The sequence below is a fragment of the Spermophilus citellus genome (genome assembly GCF_964194105.1).
Source record: "Spermophilus citellus genome assembly, chromosome: 15".
Classification (NCBI taxonomy): Eukaryota; Metazoa; Chordata; class Mammalia; order Rodentia; family Sciuridae; genus Spermophilus; species Spermophilus citellus.
The window spans coordinates 80262994-80285926 of NC_138195.1; the positions used below are offsets into that span (position 1 = coordinate 80262994).

At 36.9% G+C, this 22933-nt stretch overlaps 1 protein-coding gene across 2 annotated transcripts in view; it reads right to left on the reverse strand.

The window, feature by feature from the left end:
• GPAM (glycerol-3-phosphate acyltransferase, mitochondrial) overlaps window positions 1-22723 on the reverse strand; it is a 35113-nt gene extending 12390 nt beyond the window's left edge. Inside the window, exons 1-14 of one of the 2 annotated variants that reach the window (XM_081268864.1) lie at window positions 22567-22723; window positions 21718-21817; window positions 20625-20755; window positions 18504-18626; window positions 16085-16158; window positions 13919-14032; window positions 11295-11441; window positions 10392-10488; window positions 9496-9632; window positions 6336-6435; window positions 5812-6024; window positions 3912-4025; window positions 2712-2797; window positions 1856-1971 (exon numbers count right to left, since the gene is read on the reverse strand). In XM_081268864.1, the coding sequence (XP_081124990.1) occupies window positions 1856-1971; window positions 2712-2797; window positions 3912-4025; window positions 5812-6024; window positions 6336-6435; window positions 9496-9632; window positions 10392-10488; window positions 11295-11441; window positions 13919-14032; window positions 16085-16158; window positions 18504-18626; window positions 20625-20726 (1423 nt within the window). In that variant the 5' untranslated portion in view covers window positions 20727-20755; window positions 21718-21817; window positions 22567-22723. Of the gene's footprint in view, window positions 1-1855; window positions 1972-2711; window positions 2798-3911; window positions 4026-5811; window positions 6025-6335; window positions 6436-9495; window positions 9633-10391; window positions 10489-11294; window positions 11442-13918; window positions 14033-16084; window positions 16159-18503; window positions 18627-20624; window positions 20756-21717; window positions 21818-22267 lie in introns of both variants that reach the window. The other variant, XM_081268865.1, reaches the window with a different exon arrangement.
• Between the last annotated feature and the right edge of the window lie 210 nt (window positions 22724-22933).

Genomic DNA, 22933 nt, shown 5'->3' on the forward strand with positions numbered 1-22933 from the left:
TGAAAATACCTATAGTATATAACCCAACATTTTTATTTATAGAAAATTATATGAACATCCATGGAATATTTTGAAATTAAAATATAGTCTGTAAGGAAAAGAATAATGAAGGAATGAGGGGGAATCTCATAAAAATAAAAGGGAAGTCAGTAGAATATAAAAAAGGAACTAGGGGGAGGTAGGAAGGGAGAGAAAGAGGAAATAGTGGGAAATGACACTGGCCAAATTATATTGCTATACTGTGTACATGTATATGTAACAACAAATCCCACTATTATGTAGAACTTTAATGCACCAATAAAAAATGTGGGAAAAAAAAGAAAATATAATCTAAGTTGTATGACAAATAACAATGAATTCATGAACATGTCACTCACAATTGGTCTCTAGTGTTGACTTTAAAAAGTGTCCAGTACCATATTTACAGTCATTAAAAAGAGTATTTATAAAGAATTATTTAAAACATGGGGCCGGGGTTGTGGATCAGTGGTAGAGCGCTTGCCTAGCATGTGTGAGGCACTGGGTTCCATCCCCAGCACCACATAAAAATAAAACAAATGAAATAAAGGTATTGTGTCTATCTACAACTAAAAAAATATTTTAAAAAAGAATTCTTTAAAACATTAATAAATGTTATAAATGAAAACCAGTATGGTAAAAAATTGTAAATATCTTTAGAGATTAGACAGCAATGCCACTAGTTACTTGAATAGTGGATTTTGCTATCTATTTCACCTTTACTTTTCAAAAATCAGATGTATTATTTTTTGCATCCAAATCTTAGGCAAAAGAGACACATAATCAGCTGTGCTTAAGAAAGGATCTTGTGGGCTGGGGATACAGCTCCGTGGTAGAGTGCATGCCTAGCATGTGTGAAGTCCTTTGGTTCCATTCCCCAGCACCAAAGGAAGGTTGGAGGGAAAGAAGAAGGAAGGAAACTCCTCTGGCCCAGAGTCAAGTAGGAAAATGAGCAGCCAGAGCAGAAGGAGCAAGGAGATCCTGCTGGTCTGAGTACCAAGACACCATGGTGCTGACTGAGGACTTTTTTTTTTCCAGTACTAGAAATTGAACCCAGGGACAGGACTGTATTCCCAGAAACTTTTTATTTGGAGACAGGGTCTTGCTAAGTTGCTTAGGGCTTGCTAAGTTGCTAAGGCTGGCTACAACTTGTGATCCTCCTACCTCGGCCTCCCGAGTCACTGGGATTACAGGCATGTGCCACTACACTCAGCAGCTGTCTCCGGTTTTTAAAGCAACCTCTAAAAGAGTACACAAAGCTGCAACTTAGAATGTAAGGGAGGCTCATAATACCCACAGCTCTAATGCTACTCAGTATCACTATGACTTCAAGTATTTGTATACAACTATTCCACTGAGACAGCAGAAGCTCTTTGAGCACAGAACCATTAATGATTCAATTTGTATTCCATGCAGCTATAGCAAATCTTTATGTGAAATAGCCACTCAATACTTACTGAATAAAAATACCCATGGGATCAGAGATGAAAAGAATATGCAACTATAAACCTAGATGTTGCATCATAAACTAGTTCAAAAACACATTTATGAGCAAAACAGGCCACAAATCATTTTGACAAAACCTTTTTTTGAAAAGCACAAGAAATAAAACATGAGCATCACTGCTTATCAGACACCAAGTCAAATAATTTGTTCATATTCCCTCAAATCCCCCCAATATCACTTTCTTTTTAATAACTTGCCTATCACCACCTGTGAATTAGGCAATTGACCTGGAAGAGGAAACTACAACCTCAGCAGATTCCAAAACCTGTAAGGTTTGCACCACACTGTGCCAAGTCTGAATCACAGATTTAGAGTGTAGAATTCTACTCACTAAATAGAATGTGCTCAGCCAGATTTGCAATCAACCTTCTTCGGAAGAATTCTTCTGCTGCATTCCTGGATTCATTACTGGGTATTTCTACGCCTTCATTAGCAGCATCACTAGGTCTGAAAAGATTTTTTTAAATCAGAATTCCACTGCCCCACTCTTTTACAAGGCAAAGTACATGGGACTAATCTATAAATTAAACCTAATTTACATCTAATTTAAATACTTCAAATTGCTACACATTTTATATTTAAACCACAAAAAAAAAAGAGTATTTTATGAGTTGTTTTCCTCCATAATATACTTAATTACGTTTAGTATCATCTCTTGGACAAAACATGCTATTTAGTTATGACTATAAACAGTTTTTTGGTACATCACTTCCAAAACCCACTGGCAGACAAAGCACAAAAAGCAAAATTTCATGTTTTAAAACATGTCTGAAAACCCAAAATTTTAGCATATTAAAAGAAGGGCTTAATATTCGATTTCTTGAAGCTATAATTAAATTTGAATTCTGTAAAACTCAAATAGCAAAACTCTTTCACATGGTTCATTTATGTACAATATGCACAACCTAAACTACTACCAAGAAGAATTCAGTTCAAATATTCAAAAGCATAAATCAAATAAGAACTTGTACATGATTCACAAAATCAAAAAGATTTCACATGCAAATAAAAGCCTCCAAACTAATGTGAAAACACAATTCAATATTCTTTATCATATCATGAGAAAAGTTACAATAATCAAGTAAAGAAGCAGCAGTATGTTCTTAATAAAGTTAACATTTTTCTATGTAATGTTAAAAATAATAGTTATTTGGTAGTTAATATAAAAACATTTCCACAAATCTTACCGTGAAGGAAGTATAGCTGGTAACAAGGCTTGCTCCAAAGAAAGTGGAGCAGATACAGGCTTCTGACTTTGGCTTTCTAAATATTCCTTAAAAAAAAAAAAAAGAAAGAAAAAGAAAGAAAGAAAAGAAACCTATCATCAAAACTTTCATTGTTTCACTTTTTTATCAACATATAAAACATTTTGATCCTCAAAGGTTAAAAAAAATATGCCATACTACGGAGCATGGGAATACTTCCTGTACTGAAACTGTCTTCGAAAGTCCAAAATGATTCATAAAGTTATTAAACATATAATCTAAGAACTAAAAATACAAAGGACAGAATGATGCTTAAATAAAATCACTTAAGCACTAAAGGGAAAATGTTAACTTTTTTCAGATCGTCATGGAAATCATTCAACATTTCCAATGAGAAATAGTAATAATAGACTACCATACTTTTTGAAGGAAATCTGGCAACCTGAAGGTCACATAAAATACAAAAGAACCTCAACCAAAAACAAATCATAAGAACAAGCTGTGCTATCATTTAAAAATATAAAAAATAAAGTGGCAAGAAATGACAAGGCCCCTCTGAGCTGAAAGCACTTAATACCAGAAAGTATGTGGCACAGCATTTAGAATCTTCTAAAGTTGAGCCTAGTAGTACAAAAGAAGGAGATATATAACACCCCTGCTCCTTGTCCCCGGATTCCTCCCCCATCTCTTTCTTCCTCTATACCAATCTGAAAATCTAAGGAATTTTAAACAGCAAGACCTCAGGGAACTGGCAGTCCCAGACTGTTAATGAAGACAACAGTCCCCTTGAGATGGCTAGGTACTAAATTCCACTCAGCAGCATACAGACTAACTGTCAATTTTTACCCACTGGGAAAGTTGGTTTTTTTGTTTTTTTTGAAAATTTTGAAAAATTTTCCCTAAATGCAATTTTAAACTATAGAATATTGACATATATAGGATTCTCATGAACTTATCTTTTTAAAAATAGCAACATTGAACCTGTTACCTCCCAAAGACAGACATTCTCCTGTGTCAATAGGCACATTTTGGTGGGAAAATTTAGGAAATGCTACTTTTGTCATATCCTTCCTGCAGGAGAGGAATCAGAGGCCGTGAGCACACAGAATTGGTGTTAATGCCAGATGAGAGCCCAGACTATCTACCTCCAGGTCAATGCTTTCACACTCCACAGACTCTCACCTTTAAGGAAAATGGTTGTGCAAAGTCCACTCTCACATATCCGTAGTTTTTTCGTAACATTCTAATAACACCTCTTGCTACGCTCCAAAGGCTCTCGTTTTTCTTAGGTTTGCCCTAAATCCCAGTGGTGAAAAGATAACATGGTGAGAAGTAAAGCTAACAAACACAAATATTGTTTTCCAAAGAATAATTCTATATAGATACTAGAGACTCATCTTGAAAGAGGAAACAATAATAAAGAAAAATAAGTTATTAACTGAGACCTGTTAGAAACTGTTTAGTATTCAAAGATACCAAGAGAAGTAGGTGCATCCCTGGGAGAGGAAAACATTTAATACTAGTTCATTTAATACAACGTTCACATCCTTCACAAAAAATACAGCTGCAAATTGGTGAGGGAAAAAATTATATAATACCCTGAAAACTACTCAAGTTCACAAGTAAAGAGGTCAAAGAGGCCACTTAAGAGTAGTCTGCCAAATCCCAGAGTCTGAATACCTAACTTCAGGTAACTAAATGCCAGTCAGCCTCACAGTGGCCTTTGAGCTGATTATTCGCCTAGACAGCACCTCCCGAGCGTTTATTTGACATCAGGCAAGAGTGAGACTGACAGCATAAGAAGAAAGCTGTCAGATAACAATCCAGGTCTATTGCTTAATTTTTAAAGTCTGAACTGTCAAGTGTCCTTAAACTTGTGACATACTTGAAGCAGTGAATGCAGTAAGTATTTTACCCAAGGCTTCTATACTAAATAAGACCAAGACTATTCTCCTCCAGCACTCTCACACTGCCAACAGGAGGGTATGTTGGTAAAACCATCAAGGCAAACTGTTTGGCAGCATTTACTAAAAATGAACACACACGTACTTTATAGCCTACCAGTTCTGCCTCTAACATATACTCCACAAAATAAATTCCCAAGGTTGCCAAGAGAATTGTGTAAGAATGATGGCATGAATAGATAAATTATGGTTTATTCATACACTGGGATACTACAGAGCTAGAGCTATGAGAACAAATCAACTATGTGCAGCAATTTGGATGAATCACTTGAGTAAGGAAACCAGGTGTAAAAAGAACACATACTGTATTATCCCATTTATACGAAACTCATTAATGGAAAAAAACTATCTATTCTGTAAGAAATTAGGTAAGTAGCTATTCTTGAGGAGCTAATGATAAGAAAGGCACAGGGTGACTTCTGGAGTCCTGATAATGTTATTCCTTCATCTGGGTGCTGTTACTGGTTGTATTCACTTTGTGATAATTCAATCTACATGGTTATGTTTTGTGCACTCTTTGATAACTACTATACTTCAATAAAAAGTTTACAGAAAAAGCTTGCTGCCATTTCACAAATTAACTTGTAGTTGTTTTGCCAATATGATCCCACCAATTCTTCAGGCATAACTAAAATCTGCAAATAAACTGCAGGCCCTTGGAGAGAGCAAACCACAGATAAGCCACCAATCGAAATGACAACCCAATGGCAAGTGCTCTTCTATTTTCCAGCCAGCACTGAAAAACCTGGTCATTGGGCTGGGGTTGTGGCTCAGTGGTAGAGCACTTGCCTAGCAAGTCCGAGGCCCTGGGTTCCATCCTCAGCACCACATAAAGATAAATAAAATAAAGGTATATGTCCAACTATAACTAAAAAATTAAAAATTAAAAAACAAAACAAAACACCCTGGTCATGCCATTTCCTCCAAGTGCAGAATGACACAATGTGAGCACTGCCCCACAGTGACACAGTGGATGAGGGCTACTCAGCATGCCTCCAACCATGTTTCACTGTGTTCTAAAGTCACAGAATACCTAACAGCAAATCTAAATGCTGATGTTTAAATCTAAAAGCAAGCCTTGAAAAGTTATGGTAACTTTTGTTAGGCAGACCCCTTACCAGCTGTTCACCATTGTAGTGACCTTCAATGATCCGATCATAGGAGATTCCCACAGGTATGATCAAGATGTCCGAGATGGTATTGGTAGACAGGGTATCAACCACCACTGACAAGAGTCCTGCCCGAGCACAGGAGGTCTTCCCGCTCCTTGAGCGTGTGCCCTCTAAGAAAATCTCCAAGAACTGCTGCTGCCGAAGTAGTTCCACTACGTGCTAAAATATAAAGAGAAAGCAAAGCATGAGTTCAAAACCACTCAACTGAGACTCAGATAAGAAAAACTAATCTTAAGAACATAGAAAAAACTATCTTTTCACTACTAACAAAATATTTTACCCACACCAAGAATAGCAAAGCACCATTGCCAACATTGTATTTTGATGATTAGACTCATCAGACTCATACCTAGGTAATAATCAAATTATTCAGAGAACAGTTTTTTAAAATCTCAGCTCCATCAATCTCTTCTCCCTTTCACTGTGAAAGCGGGCATGATGGCTTAAGGATAGTTACAGATCATACTCACCCCATGCAACAAAGCTCTGTAGAGAATATCTTTCCGTCCATCTGGTGTTTCATCCAGCCTCCGTCGTATGAAAAAGCCCCCAAGTTTGTGGATCAAGGTACTATAAATTCAAGAGTGCATGAATTATTTATAAGGAAAACTATAAAAAGAATACTCCAATTCCAAGTTTCTTCAAAACATTTGCAATCTGATGTAAGCCACATATGCGGTGAGTGCTGACCAGGCAGATAAAGGCAGTCTTTCACCTTCCACATCACTGACACACTTCATCATTCACAAGATTCCCCAGCCTGCAGACAACCGCTGCATATGATGAAGGTCTATTACATTGGTTACAAACCAAAAGGAACTTCATGATATACTGCTTTGCAAAGGTGATGGCACAGATTATAAAAGGATTATAGGATACTTCTAAATTTTAAAACTCTGTCCAGGGTCTCAAGACATACTGAAATTTGTCCATGGCAAATTTATAAAAATTCACAAAATGAACATAGTCCCTCAGGGAAAATGTTCTCAAGTAATTGTTGCTTAAACAGGTTCCCTTGATACAAGGATAATTTTATTAAACTGAACTGAGTATAATCACCTTTATAAAACATGAAACAAAAATTGACTTTATTTACACATACACAGGAATAAAACAATTCTGTTCAAAGTCCCATGTCTCTTTTTACAAATAGACGAATGAAGTTGAAATTTTCTAAGTCATCTTTCCCGAACTCAAAGCCTCTTCCTATTCTTTTCAAATACTACAATGCTACTATAAAAGAACCATTAATGTTTATGTTAATCTAAACAGAGTGACACTATGTTAAGTGCTATTTGTATTTGTGTTATCCTCCACAGTTAGTATGAGAAGGCCAAGGTAAGATGTTGCCAAAGCTTAGTATCACTCTTTTTTTATTTTTTTAAACATTTTTTTAGTTGTTGATGGCCTTTATTTTTATTTATTTATATGCCAAGGATAGAACTCAGTGCCCCACACATGCTAGGTAAACACTCTACCCCTGAGCTATAACTCCAGCCCTAGTATCACTTGTTGAAATTAAAACTGCAAAATAAATTCATAATGAATGAGATGAGCCAGTCACAAAAATACTGCACCCTGAGAAGTGTAGACAAGAATGCAACAAAAGCAAGCTGCACATAAACAGACAGGGCTATGTGTGAAGGAAGCATGGGCAAGGCAATGACTGGCATCAAATTTGTGAACAGGAAGGTTCATTTATGAGAAATTATAAGTATTTATTAAGTACTTTCCAAGATCCTAGTTGAGAAACAGACACAACGGGAATCGGTATGTGAGCTATTCTGATCACAAGAGGCAAGGCTTCTCTAGAGGCCCGGTGGAATAATCCTCTTCACTCTGAAACTGCCTTCTGGCACCTCTGATGACTTTCTAAGTCCCCTTCCCAGGGTCTCTGATACTGGGACTCAAGTGCTCTGGAGAGTCAACACAGGTATTCTAATCCTTAGAAACCATATCTGCCCTTTAGGGTCCTCTCCCACTGTATTATAGCTAGCTATTATACATTAGCTAGCTAATATAATATTACCATGCTGTTACATGGTAATGATGTGTGACTTACTCACTTTTTGCCCAAAGTACAGCTGGATAAATACCGTTAGTGAATGGTTCCTCTTCTGCTGATCACATAGCGACTGCCATGACTTAGATATTAAATTCCCCCAAATGCTCAAGTTAAAGCCTCACTCCCCATGTGACAGTACTCTAGGGATGTGGGGTTTGGTTGTAGAAAGCGGGTCCTGGGGACAATGCCCTCAAAGGCTTTATTATGTCCCCAGATTCTTCCTCCCTCTCTCTTGCTTTCTGGCTGCCATGAGGTAAGCAGCTCTCCTCCATCACACCTTCACACCCTGTGGTACTCCCTCACCACAAGCCCAGACACAATGGAGCCAAGTATTTCAGATATTTCGTCACATCAATGGAAACTGACAAGCTACAGAACTCAAAACCTATAGAACACTGAGCCATGGGATTAGAAAGGAGCTCCTTGACATGGGGCTGAGGTCCAGAATTCACAGCAGGAGGCTCTACCTGCAAAACCTGCCAGCCAACTTCTCGTCCAGTCTCTCTATAAATTTATACTCCTCTTACCCACCCTCTTCTCACAGAGGTGACCTTGGACCTTACTTTGTTCAAAGTTTAAAAGTTTAGCTCAACCTACTCCTCACCAATTCCTCATGAGTATTCAGACCCAATATCTTTCCAGTTTCCTAGGAGGAAAACACCCAGAAATCTTCCCTACCAGCTTCTTCCCCTCTACTGAGCCCCAAATCTGAACCATCATTGAGTCTTGTAAATAAAACTTACTAAGTACTCTGTAAATCTATGCCCTCCATTTCAAGAGCACTGCTACACTTTCAAGCCCTCATTACATTTTGCCCAAATTGTTATAACAGAATCAGAATTGATCTAACTTCTTCTGCTTCAGAATGATCTTTCAAAATTAAATCTGAACATGTCATTTCCAAGGATCATAGTGGACACTTGACTCTTGTCTTGGAACTCGTGTGGATCTAGCTCTCACTGCCTATGCAGCTACAAGCTCCAGCCTGACCCTTCCACAGGCATCCTATATTCACACCTCCCCTAATGGTCCATCACCTCTCCACAACACCAGGCTCTTGACTCTGTTTTTGCACAGCAGTTTCCTCTGAATGGATACACTTCATTTTCCTGAAAACCTCTAAAAAAACACCTTTCATGTTGTATTGTTCCTTTTACATGTTTTTTGCTCTGTGAGGTCAAAGTCTCAGGTATGCTTATTCTCATTTACCTTTATACCACCACTTCACCTCCCTACTGCCAAGCCTGGGATAGTTGTCTACTATCTTACCTTTCTAACTGCCTTTTATTTACTTGATAAATATTGCCTGTCAAATTGAAGTATTCACAGTTCATCCATAAAAAATACATAAACAATGGTGATGGTCATAATGCTTTTTTGCACTATCCAAATTCTACACAATAAGCAAGTACTACTTTTTATAATAATAAAAGGAAAAAGGCTAATATCATCTTAAGAGGCATCAAAAGGTACACACATATACACACACACTAAAAAAAAAAAACACCAAAAATTCAAAACACAATCTTTTGAATAACTTAAATTTCAAATTAAGCTGAACTTACCTGAAGATTGGGATGTTAAGATTATTGCCTGAAGCAATGTATGGCGCTTTGATGTTATGGCAGAAGAGAATGAAAGTGAGCAGCAGATAATCAATATGGGATCTATGGACTGGTAGAAATATAAGCGGCAAATTCGTCTAATAGAAAAAAAAATGTCAAATTTAAAATTGAAATGTAAATTCAATTACAATTTGCAACTGCAAATTTGGTGAGAGGCACTGGCTAATCAGTGACTCATTCTTTAAAAATATTTTCTAAGAACGTGAACTTCTTTCAAGTTAATACTGACATACTAAATAGAAGAACAACTATGGGAAGGAGAGGCGTAATTAGGAATGGTAGAATACAACAGTCACTAATATGCCATTATGTAAAAACGTGAGTGTGTAACCGATGTGATTCTGCAATTTGTATTTGGGGTAAAAATGGGAGTTCAAAACCCAATTGAGTCAAATGTATGAAAGATGATATATCATGAGCTCTGTAATGTTTTGAACAATCAATAAAAAAAAAAAAAAAGAATTCAAGTTGAACCTCTGAGAGGCAGGCCTAAGCATGTAAAAAGAACATAAAATTTTGGAGTTAGGCTTGGTTTGAAATCCTAAAGTAAATCCCTTACTATCTGTAATTTCTTTCTATGTCTCTATTTCCTTATTATAAAATAGGGATTGTTCCCCTTGACTCTTAGGTTTTACAAGGTAATTTACAAAAGGAAACCTACGTAGGCTGACCCCACATCCACCAAGATACACAGCCACTGCAGTTATCACAAAAGGGAAACATCCAACTGGGTTGAATTGCATAATACTATACCAGAGAGTATTTCCCAAAGAACTCTAAAGTCACAACCTATAAACAAGAGGAAAACAGAATAACAGATTCACAGAAATTCTTACCTCAGCTGCAGCTTTAACCATCTCAAGTTGACCCTTGTGAATTTGAATGTTCCAAAAGAAGCTATTGAACAGTTTTAGCAGCACCCACCCAGTAAGTCTGAAAGAAAGAACAAAAAGGTAAATCTATAAGCATACATTTACCTATACATATAAATATGATTTATAAGTCAGCTATAATTATAGGTGACATTTTTCAACTTTGGTTTCTGAACTACAACCTTTTATATGAGTACTTGCAAATGGCTTTGTGTGCACATGTGCACACCTATGTATCTGTATTGCAGAACTAGTGAGCTAACTTTAAATACATATTACTGAAAGAAGTAATTTATTTATTATGAACTAAAAATCATATTTTACTCTAATAACACTGCATACTTTAAAGGTAAATAAACAAGCTAATATATAGTGAACAGAATGGTCCCTCTAACACACACAAACCACTCCCTTGAGACATGCATGTGAGACTTGACTCATAACCAGTCGAGGACAACAGGTGTCAGTAGTACTGCAATGGCTGCTCTCAATTAGCAGAGTTTAAGGCACCCTGGAGCCTACCATAGTGCTACTTCCCACAGAAGCTGAATAAGAATATAAAAAAGAATTGGACTTAACATTAAAATACATTAAAATATCTTCTCAGGCTGGGGTTGTGGCTTAGCGGTAGAGCACTTGCCTAGCACATGTGAGGCCCTGGGTTTGATCCTCAGCACCACATAAAAATAAAAAAATAAAATAAAGGTATTGTGTCCAATTACAACTAAAAAATAAATATTAAAAAAATACATTAAAATATCTTGTGCTCAATCAGCACTATACTAGGATAGGAGAATCCAATGGTTCAGTTCTATTCGCTCAAACAGGCTGGCTCCGGGTAAAAGTTTGTGCCTCCACTGTTAATACCTGATCATCCCAGGTGAGACAGTGGCAACCATTTCTTGAAGGATCTTCTTGGCTTTCTTTTTCACTTTATGGATGGCTTTGGACTGCTGCTGAGCAGAACCATCAGGATTTAATTCAGCAGCCACTTCAGCAATGGCCTCTTGTACTCTGATTTGAAAATGGAAAGACAGACAATATAACTGGTATCATATTACATTTCACTGCATATCCCATATTGCCTAAACTACAGCAATGAATCACAAAACCCGAGGTAACAAGAAAGAATAAGCTCAAGTTAGAATATACTCAAGTTAAAAATAAAAGATATTATATTCCTAAATCAATGAGACTTAAGAATTCACTGGGGGGGCTGGGGATGTGGCTCAAGCGGTAGCGCGCTCGCCTGGCATGCGTGCGGCCCGGGTTCGATCCTCAGCACCACATACCAACAAAGATGTTGTGTCCGCCGAGAACTAAAAAATAAAAATATTAAAAATTCTCTCTCTCTCTCTCTCTCTCTCTCCCCCCCCCTCACTCTCTCTTTAAAAAAAAAAAAAAAGAATTCACTGGGTAACAACTGTACATTTTCATGTTCCAGTTTTGGTACGAGGGACAAAAGTTACACTCTAGCAAAAAAAAAAAAAAAAGAAAAAAGGAATATTTTCCTTTTAGGTATATAATTCAGACGTACACACACACACACACAAATTGCCAAAGTAATGTGTAACTTTTCTTTCAAAAATCCTAATTTACTATTGACTTATATTAGTACCCCATTAATAGAACCACATGTAAAACTCTCTAGGAAGTACAAAGAAAAAGACAAATATTTATAAATTTTTTTCAAATCAATCTGATAATTTTTAAAAGGAGTAGGTCAAGATCAACATAGCACTAAGCAATAAAAAAATGAGGTAAGAGGAAAAGTTTAATCCAATTTTATAAATCCTTCACATGATTAGGAAAGAAACATGAGGTTAACCCTTCTTAAACCATTACTAATATCCCAGTTACTAATTAAAACAAATGGAATGAAACAAACTTGAAGTTTTTAACTAGAAAATATACAATAGTCCAACAGAGATTCAAATACTTGTGTTTTCTCTTACCGTTGCTATTGAGTTAAGACTAATGGAGTATGGAAAAATTCCAAATGGTCTCATAGTTCATTAATATGAAAAGATTCTAAGGACCCAACACATCCAGTCTATTCCTTAAATAGCATCTTTTACATCTGGCCAGGAATGTCTTCACAAATATTTAATGTGTTTATTATATTACCGTTATCAACCACTTGCTCATACAACCAATAAATATTTCTTGAGTACTTACTATATGCCAACACGGCTGAGGTTTTAATAACCACACCACAGGGCCCACGAATGGCCCTTGAGAATTCTAAGCAGCCTTTCAACCAACCCCATTTCCTGCTCCCCAAATCCAACTGAATCTCTACAACGGGCCACCCCAATGAGATGGAACAGCCTAACCCTCTCCCAAACTCCCATATTCTAGAACATGTACTTCCCCTGATGGGGCTCAGAAAATCATACACCGAAGTATGGTTTTGGTATGCTAAGCAATTAAAATCAATCAGAAGTCCCTGAAAGATGCTTTAGGACCAAGTACTTCCTAATTTTTGTTTCTTTCTTGATCCAATTATAGGGAGGGGTTCTCTAGAATTCCCTTATTTGACTGAAGAAACTTCTAGATTTGATCTTAGCCAAAAGGCCAAGAAGCGCTAAGAAATTTTTTTCCAAAAGAACTGCAATGGTCTTTAAACCTCCCCAACAATTTGCCACATCCCCCTTTCTCTCCCCATGAAGATCTCAATCTCGCTGGGTCATTGGGTAATTACCCTCCTGTGATGCCCAATATACATTAATAAACCCACATGCCTTTTTCTCCTTTGTCAGTCTATTGTCAGTCTGTTCCAGGAAGCCTTTAGAATAGAGGGAAAATCTGCCCTGCCCCTCCGCCCCATTCACTCTGGGTCTAAGGCAGCCTCCCCTATTTACAAGCTCCTCTGTGAGCAAAAACTCCTCTTAAGTTTTTTTTTCTTTCTTTTAGTTGTTGATGGATCTTTATTTAATTTAGTTGGTTATTTACATGTGGTGCTGAGAATCAAACTCCTTTCCTCACATGTGTAGGCAAAGCACTCTACCACTGAGCTCCAGCTCCAGCCCCTTTCTTAAGATTCCTGACAATGACTTTCCATTTCAATAATTCACACCTATGTATTCAATAACTGTTTGACAAAAATATCAAACTCACTTCTCTTTGGACTATAAAACAAGGTCCCTGGCATTCATATTACAGAAAATGAGTCCTGGAAACATTGGCACCTCTGAACCCCATAAGTCAACCACATCAGTGACTCATGACCTGCCTTGCGTGTAATAGAAGCTCATTAAGTATTAATCCCTAAAACTGGACTGCTCTTCTTCCATGGCACCGTTCACCGAAGCCATCTATTCTCCCATCTGTCCTCAGTTTCCTTAACATTTAAAGTTTGAAAACACAAACATTTCTCAAGACAAAGTCCCAGAGAAATCGAGGGTTACTGAAGGGACCTACCTCCCCACTCTCAGTCCAACAAACATCCCTGCCTCTCCCCACCTTGACAACAGTGTCCCCACCCTCACCTGCTGCTATTCAGTACGTTTTCAGCCACATTAGTGGCAAACATGCCCTTATGGACATCCCGTTCTTGAATAAAAAGGACGTAAGAAAGACGTCTGGCAAGCCATCCTCGGTGCCTGCAATGCAAAAACCATTTAGAAGAAAAGTACTCCAGAATACCAAAACTATTAAGTTTTTTCTCCCATTAAAAACAAAGCCTAATGTCCCCTATTAAAAAAAAAATTGGAAGTTTTTTCTTTTTAATTATTATAATACTTCTTCTAAGAAAATCACTGACTCTCAAACTGAATTAACAAAGCTGATAGGATGAGAGACGTCAAGCATAACTAACATAGACATTAATATTTGTACTCATATTCTACATGCCCAAGAAACAGGGCACATTTTGGTCAGTGACAGTAACTACGAGGTATTTAGATGAGGTGAATAGAGATGAGGGGATGGGGACACGATTTTCAGAATAAGCATGCTGCATGTCTTTACCATGTAACTATTTGAAACCATTTTTTTTTTCTGATCATACAATGCTGCATTATCATTTCTTCCATGGTGATATATACAAAAGAATTCAAATAAGAATTCATTTACACTATAAAGAACCAAAAGCCCTCACTTGAGGAAAAATAATGAGGAAGAAAAGTGTTTATCAATCACTGTTTCTTCTCTCCTTCATGCCTCATTTTCTTTTTTTTTTTTAACTTTGTCTCAATCTTGTGAAAATGTAGCCCAGTACTTTTAGTGTTCATTCTGAAGTCTTCTTTCAGTAAGCATTTTCAGAATTATTACTAGAATATAGAGTCTCAATGAATTTCCTTTTCAACTGACTAGAAATACTATAAGTGTGTAAGCAAGTATATATATGTAGGTGTGCATAAATGCATATGTATGTGTAAAGACAGTTACATTTTGCTTCATATAACACTAACTAAAAATCTATATAGGCAGCTTATTACACTGAATAGTTTTGTATTGCCAAATCAATATAGTCAATACTATTTTCCTAACTTGCTTCCAACTGAGGGCAATAAACAAACCTTTTGAATCTATATGTACAAAGTCTATTTACATCAAGAAGAAAATAATATGCTCCTTATCTCAGGATCTTAACCAAGAAAAAAAAATGCTTCGATGGTCCAGAGTCCACCCTCTTTCCTATAAATATAAATTAAACAGAGAGAAAACAGTAGCTCTGAATGGGAAAAATACATGTGTGAACTATGACTTTAGTTCTATTTAAAAAAAAAAAAAGCTTTAATATATATGCAGGTATTACCATTCTCATGTATGAGCTTATCATCTAATTATGAATAGTAATATCAGAAAGGCTTCAAAAGTAAATATTTGACTTCTTGCATTAATTTTTTTATAGAATTTCAACATTTTTCATCAGTTGAGTCTACTTATCTATTTCAGTGGCTACTCTTAGAATTGCAAGGAGCGCTAGTTTTGTTTGGCTATTCCATCTCTTGCCTTATAGACATTTACTAACGTTCCAGCTCTCCTTCCTTATCCTATAACCTGGATTCATAGAAAACAAATATCTTTTTCTCTCTCTCTGGCACTTAGTAGCCTGTGCTCATGTACCTAGAATTTGAAAGTAAGAATTCTCAGAAATGTCCTAGGTAAATAAATAAAAGAAGATTTACTCAATAGAGAAAAGTATCTTCTAATACTCTACAGATTGACATATATTAATAATTTATACTTTTTTGAAGTATTACATGGTGACAATAGCTAAGACAGTCAACCCATAGCTCTTCCCAAATATTTCTCACATTTTGGCACACTTCATATGCAAAACTTAGTATACTAATAATTTAAAGAACACTAGAAGAGATAACCACACACCCAGCAACTCAGGAAGCTGAGGAAGGGGGATTACAAGTTCAAATCTAGCCTCAGCAATTTAGCAAGACCTTCTGCAACTTAATGAGACCCTGCCTCAAAATAAAAAGGGCTGGAGATAAATCTCCATGGTAAAGCACAAATGAGTTCAATCTCCAGTACCAAAAAACAAACAAATAAACAAACAAAAATAAACAACAACAACAAAAAAATCTCATGTTCAATTCACTCTTGAAAATATAAATTCACCTAAAAGTATGTTAATGTATATTATGGAGTTTTTCTTTTGAGATTCATTAGCAGTATAAGAGATTTCTTTTTACCTTGTGTGAGTTTCATTGATGTAAATAACATTCCGTAAACCCAAAGATGGAATACTGGGGTTGAAAAATTTTTCCTGTATAAAACAAAATAAATGTGGTCATAAATACACAACTGTATTGACAGTAAAAAGCTCACAGTACCAGTTCTTAATGAACTTTAAAATTCAAGCATAAAATTAGGTATTGCTTCAAAGGAGAAAATATGCTTTATTGAAAAGTACTCTAGCCTTCAAAGAAAGTCAAGTTAAATATTTATTTTTAACACTTTAAACCAAAGGAAATAGTGCCTCTTTCCTACCTATACCATTCCTCACCTCCATCAAAAAAAAAAAAAAAAAAGAGCTAGTTACAGATAGTGTAAGTCACTCATAGGGAAGTCAGGGATTTCACTGTTCCCAAAATACAAAAGAACCATGCTAAGTACCAAGCAGGTATCGTTAGATTACTAAATCTCCCAAAACATAACAATTATCACCCCCCCTTCTATAAGTTAGAAAATTAAGACTGGTGGGAGGTTAGGATTTCATCTTAGATCTTGTTCTGAAAAATACGGTCCCCTAAAATGATAGTCACTTATGAGAAAATGCACATCTACAGGTCACTCTGTACAGGTGCTCCTGAAAAATAATCCAAAAGACAGCTCTGTTGAAAAGATAAAGTCTGTATCTTTACCAATGTGAGCAAAAAGGTAAATATGCCACAAATAAATGCTAAAACAACATGGCATACACTCAACCAAATATGTAAAAAATGTTTAAGTGAAATCTCTTTAAAGAAAAGGAAAACAAGGGCCCGGTGAGGTGATGCACATCTGTAATCCCAGTGGCTCAGGAGGCTGAGACAGAAGGATCACTAGTTCAAAGCCAGCCTCAGCAACAGCAAGACACTAAGCAACTCAGTGAGACCCTGTCTCTAAATAAAATACAAAATAGGGATGGGGATGTGTCTCAGTGATCAAGTGCCCCTGAGTTCAATCCCCAGGACCACAAAAAAAAAAAAAAAAAAAAAAAAAACAGAATTTCCTTTTATAGCAAATATTTAAAAAGTTAATAAAAATATAAACTAGAATATAAAAGTTTTCAAACAAATTTTTATTTTAAATAAACATGGTAATGAATCCAAGATCAAGTTCAGCTTCATCAGTTCAGCAAAAATTGATTACCTGTACATTCTTTCCATCTACCCACTCTACACCATCATTAACCACCAAGTAGTTTATTATACTCTATTCTGACTTAAGAACACACTGCAAATTGTAGTTAAGGTATTGTTTTGGTCCAATATTGTAGTTAAGGTATTATTTTGAATAAGCATTCAAAATTAGATTTAGATGAGATTCCAGCTCTCAAAAGAAAATACACATGACCTTCTCTTTAAATCTTTATTTCTACTATCCTATGAATCTGAACTGGTCTGTCTTCTAGACTGGAAATTTCCATGAGCCTTTAATTCTACCAAATTCTTGCAACAAGGCATCTGGTTGAGAAGCAGCAATATTTATAAGGAGATATTCTTGAGCAGACCTGAACATTTAATGTGAACTGCTTGAACCCACACAAATCACTCCAGTGTTAGTAAATCCCTTTATACCAGACTCAGGATTCTAATTTGTGCCAAGCCAACCCTGAGAAGAAAATTCACACAGCACAGTTAGCTATTCACACAGGTTATAAGCAACCTCTATAAATGGCAGGCATTTAAGTGGCAGGGAGAGCTTACCATCCAGATACACCTTCTAAAAGGTGACTCTACTGTCTTAGTGCACAGTAACATGAGACCTACATTCCCAGGCTAGTTCACCCTTCTACCTTTGACCCAGTCCCCACTTCTCAAATACTATACTAGAACGTGAAAGGTATTGCCTGGCTTACATTTTCTTTTTCCACTAAAATACAAAAAAAACAAAGCCAAGCACACTCTTTCTTGAATCTTCATCCTAACATTTTAGTGACTGCATGTATCATAAAGCCAACATACAGATCTCAGAAACAGAAATTTAGCCAAGGCCAGGAGCAAAGCCACAGCTTCAACTTCTGATTCTATCTCATTATGTCACTCCCATCTTGCTAGAATTTTAATGTTGTCATAAAGTTCAATAACTGGAAGGTAGTATATCAATGCTCCTACCAACAACCTGGAAGAGTCCAAGTAAGATCTAGATTTCCCCCTAAAATTAAATTAAAATGTCAAAAGAACAAGAATAGTGACTAGATTAACTATAGGACCAATATTTATTAAAAAGTGAAAGAAAAATTAAGTCAACTTCTTTAGATATAATATTTTGTTAATAAACATGGATCTCAATTCTCAAAATGAGTTAAGCCCATTAAAACCAAACAATAAAAATTCACACAAAGTTGGACATCTGTCACAAATTTCACTCTATTTATTAAAGACCAACAAGCAGGAATGTACTTACCCAGCTCTGAGGAGTGCAAGAGTAACAACATCTTCCAACAAAGGGCCTTTTCCGGCTCATTAAGCTTTCTTTCCATTTTAAGGTTGCGGATCTGAAGACAGTAGGTCTAAAGCCACACTCACCCTAATAAATATTAAGGAAAAATAGAGTCTAAATGGCAAGAGAACTATACTTGTCTACTTGATCTCTAAAACAAAGATATTTCCATGAGAATAGAAAATTATGACATATTCTCTCTTGGTAATATAATTATGTGTTTTATGTAGTGATTTTCATTTATGGTTTTCCCTTTAAGGATTAACACTTGGAAGAAAGCTTGCCACATAAACAAAAGTTGATTACTTAAGAACAGTAACAGCTGCTAACAATCATTGCATATTCAATGCAGCATCTAAAATTTTAAAACTATAGGGGTCCATCAATGGATGAATTGATAAAGAAAATATGAAATACACACTTTCTCTCTCTCTCTCTCTCTCTCTCTCTATATATATATATATATATATATATATATATATATATATATATATATATATGAATATTATGCAGCCATTACAAAGAATGAAATTCTGTCACTTTCAGCAACCTGGATAAGCCTAGAGGACATTGTGTTAAGTGAAATGAGCCAGGCATAAAAAGACAAATACTGCATGTTCTCACTTATATGTGCAAGCTAAAAGAGCTAATCTCAAAGAAACAGAGAGTACAGAGTGGTTACCAGGATGGAAAGGCTGGGGCAGGGGACAGTAAAGAAAAGCTGATTAATAGGTACCTGTGTGTTGAAATAGTACACTGCATCCCATGAACATGCATAATTACTGTCACTTAAAAATTAAAAATTATAACTAACATCAGTAATAAAATATTTAAATAATGTAGATCAAAAAAACCAAAGTTGTAGAAAGTCAAAGGGACTCTGGCCAGGCTTTGAAATGGACATCTGTAATTCCAACATCTCAAGAGGCTAAGGTACAGGATTGCAAGTTTGTGGTCAGCCTGGGGCAACTTTGCAAGATCCCAAAACAAAAACTAAAAAGAACTGGGGATATAGCTCCGTGGCAGAATACCCCTGGGTTCAAACCCCAGTACAAAAAAAAGGGGGGGGCGGGGGGGGCTTTTGACAACAGGATAAACAAATCAGACTCCTGGATCCCTATGCTGGCAATCCACATTCCTCCCACAATAAAACCTCAGGCCTGACATAGCAAACAAGTTATTTTATGGTTTAGAATGTTTTATTTTAAATGGAAAACTTAAAAACACTTAATTATCTATCAAGACAGTTTAATGCCTGAAATTTAAATGATAGCTACATTGTTCAATTAGGGTCAAACCCTACTCTACTATTAAACATTTTCTCTTTGAGTTCATTATTTACTCAAATCTCACTGCATAAATTTTTTTATTTTTTATTTTTATTTTTTGTTACTGGTGATTGAACCCAACCTACATCCTCAGCCCCCATTTTTTTTATTTTGAGACAGTGTCCTGATAAATAGCTGAGGTAGACCTCAAACTTGGAATCCTCCTGCCTCAGTCTCCCAAATACCTGGGATTATAGGTATCCACCACCATGCACATTTTCACTGTATAACATTCTTAAAAATAACTCAAAGAAAAACATCTTTTTATAAGGCAGATACTATTTGAAATTATATTTAAAGTATGCCATGTTATGTTAAAATAGAGAAAATAATAAAAGAATATGTAGGCTTTTTAGACTGGATTTATACACCAATCTCCTACCTTTAATTTTTTAAATGTACTTCTGTTATAATATTTGTGCTTATTACATACAACTTATGGAAAGTAGATACCAAGAGAAGGAAAACGAAATCCTTTTAATTACACTACCCAAAATAACTACTAGGATCTTCCCTAGGCAAATGTTTTGTTTTTTAATATAATCAATGTATTTCAATTATTAAATTTTTTCTTTCATAATACCATAAAAAATTTTAAGTATTACTATACTTCATAAACATAACTTCTAATAATTAGTTTCTGTAGTCATTAGTCTCTATTTTTGTATTTTATTGCTGCCAATGTTCCTTTATTCATAAACAATACTGAAATGAGAATTCTTAGGTTGAATGCATTTATCTCTTTTCTTAAACTTACCAATTCCTCACTTGTGTGTTTGCATCGACCAAGGCTGTATTCTGATGAATTTGGCAGATAAGAAACATCTATTGTGCCAAGGCTCAATGCAGATTCATCCATGTCATAAAGTGTAGCTCCCAAATCATGTGCTAGAAAAATATACACCTTTTTAAAGAGGAATCTAGAAAATAAATACAAGAACTCAAAACTGACTTCTACATTATTTTGTTCCATAAAAGGGTATCCAATGAACTGGTGGGCTTCTTTGCTGAGTCAGGGTAAAAATTGCCCTTGATGTGTTTATATTTTCAGGCTGTCCTGACTGTTGCAGCGGGGAAGATGGGGCATGGATCAACAATTGTATCCTAAGACTTCCTGAATACTGAATACACAGACTTTCTGAAAAGAACAGTTATGAACAGTTACTTGCAAGGGTAAATAAGAACTTACTACAAGTATGCAACAAATAATTATTTCATTTTATTCAATAATTGAATGGTTCCTGGGAGAACAAAGGCATGAGTTAGTTTTAATTAAACATGTTACATGTATGCACACAAGATTTTTTAAAACTATAAGCTGGGAATTTTTACTCACACCTACCATGCAATGTAAAATGGATAAAGGCAACTAAAGCACTTTTAAAGTTTCCCACTTAAACTAAAGTGAGCTTCTTAATTAAGAAGTGAGCGTCTTAATTTCTTATGATGCTTTAAAATAAATGTTTACACTTTTAATACATTTACAAAGCTGTAAAGGAATTTAGGAATATCCAAATTATAAGTTTTCATCCTTTTCAACAAGGCTTTTCCTATCCTAAGGGAAAACATTCAATGATATTAACGTAAAATACAAAATTTTTCTAACTTAATATCTATTCCCTATTTTAGCTTTTAGCTACTCTCATCTGGCCTTCGATGATTCCCCCAAAATCCTGAAAGATCACCTCCAGATAACAATATTCTTTAGAAGGCATATTCTGATTTCTTTACAACCCACATATATATTTGCTGCAATTAGTATTATCCTCAAAATAACTACACATGTCCTTAACAATATAATGTATGGAACTATCTAACAGGCCAGGGGAGAGAATAGTAAAGCAATGCACCTGGGATGAAAAATTCTTCTGTGATACAAAAGAAAAATTCAGCACTCAGCTATCAGTTTCCTCTGCAGAATGTCCACACAACAAGAGAGCAAGCAGCTGCCTGAGAAAAGAAGTGATCAGGAGATGAGGAGAGGAAAAAGACTAGTCCTAATATGAAGTCCATGCTATGCTCCTCCTCCCTCCCCACTGGGTTTACCCAAGGTCAAGGAGTTGTTTTTTTTTTTTTTTTTTTTTTTTTAAAAAAAAAAAAAAAAAAGGATCCTAAAGGCGTCTGGCGGCTAGGCTGAGGCGAGTCAACCGGAGAATCTGTAATGGACAGGGGCAGGATGGCCCGCTTTGACGTTTAAATCCCCCACTGCGTACCATATGTGTGGATTTGGTTACGTTAGTTAACTTCTATGCCCTCGTCTCTCCATCTGGAATATGGGAATAATACCATACCATCTAATCTGGGTTGCTAGAAGGACTGAATCACACACACAAAGCGTCCAGCACGGTGTGCGACACACAGTGACCATTCAATCACTGGTGGCTGCTGTTATCGGATTACCTCCAGTGCCAGCAGCTCTGAGCATCCCGGCTGCCTCAATGTCCGCACTTGACGGGATGGCAGGCGGCCCCGGCCTCTTCAGCAGGTGCTTAGGGCACTGAGTGCATAAGGACTTCCTCCCCCGCAGGGACCCTGTGCCGCAGCCTGGTCTCCCAGGAAGAACTGTGCTGACACCTCCCCGGCACGAGGCCGGCCCATTTCTCAGGGAGAACGCAGGAGCTGGGAGGAGGACGGGGTCTCAGACCTCCCGGAGACTGGCAGGCGTTGTGCTAGGTCCCGGGAGAGGGGCGACCACGCACCTGTCCCGAGGCTGGCGGCCGAGCAGCCTCTCGTAGCCCTCCCGCCCCAGCCGCTCCACCCCGCAGCTTGGTTCCAGCTGCTGCAGCTGCCTGCACTTCAAGTCTCGGCCAGAGCCTGCTGCAGCGTCGCGCCCTGATGACGCGCCCGGCGCGCAGCAGTGACGTGTGGTGGGGGCTGCCCGCGACCAGTGCCAGGGGGCGGGGCGAACGCCGTGGGCTGGCCCGAGGGCCTTATGCGCGTGCTGTGCCTGCGCGTGGCTCCAAGAGTGAGATTGGACACGCGAGAGTGGAGCGTGCCTAAACAAATAGTTACGGTACCGGGGCTGTAAGTGTGTGAGAGTGTGTGTGTGCACGTGCACGCAAGCGC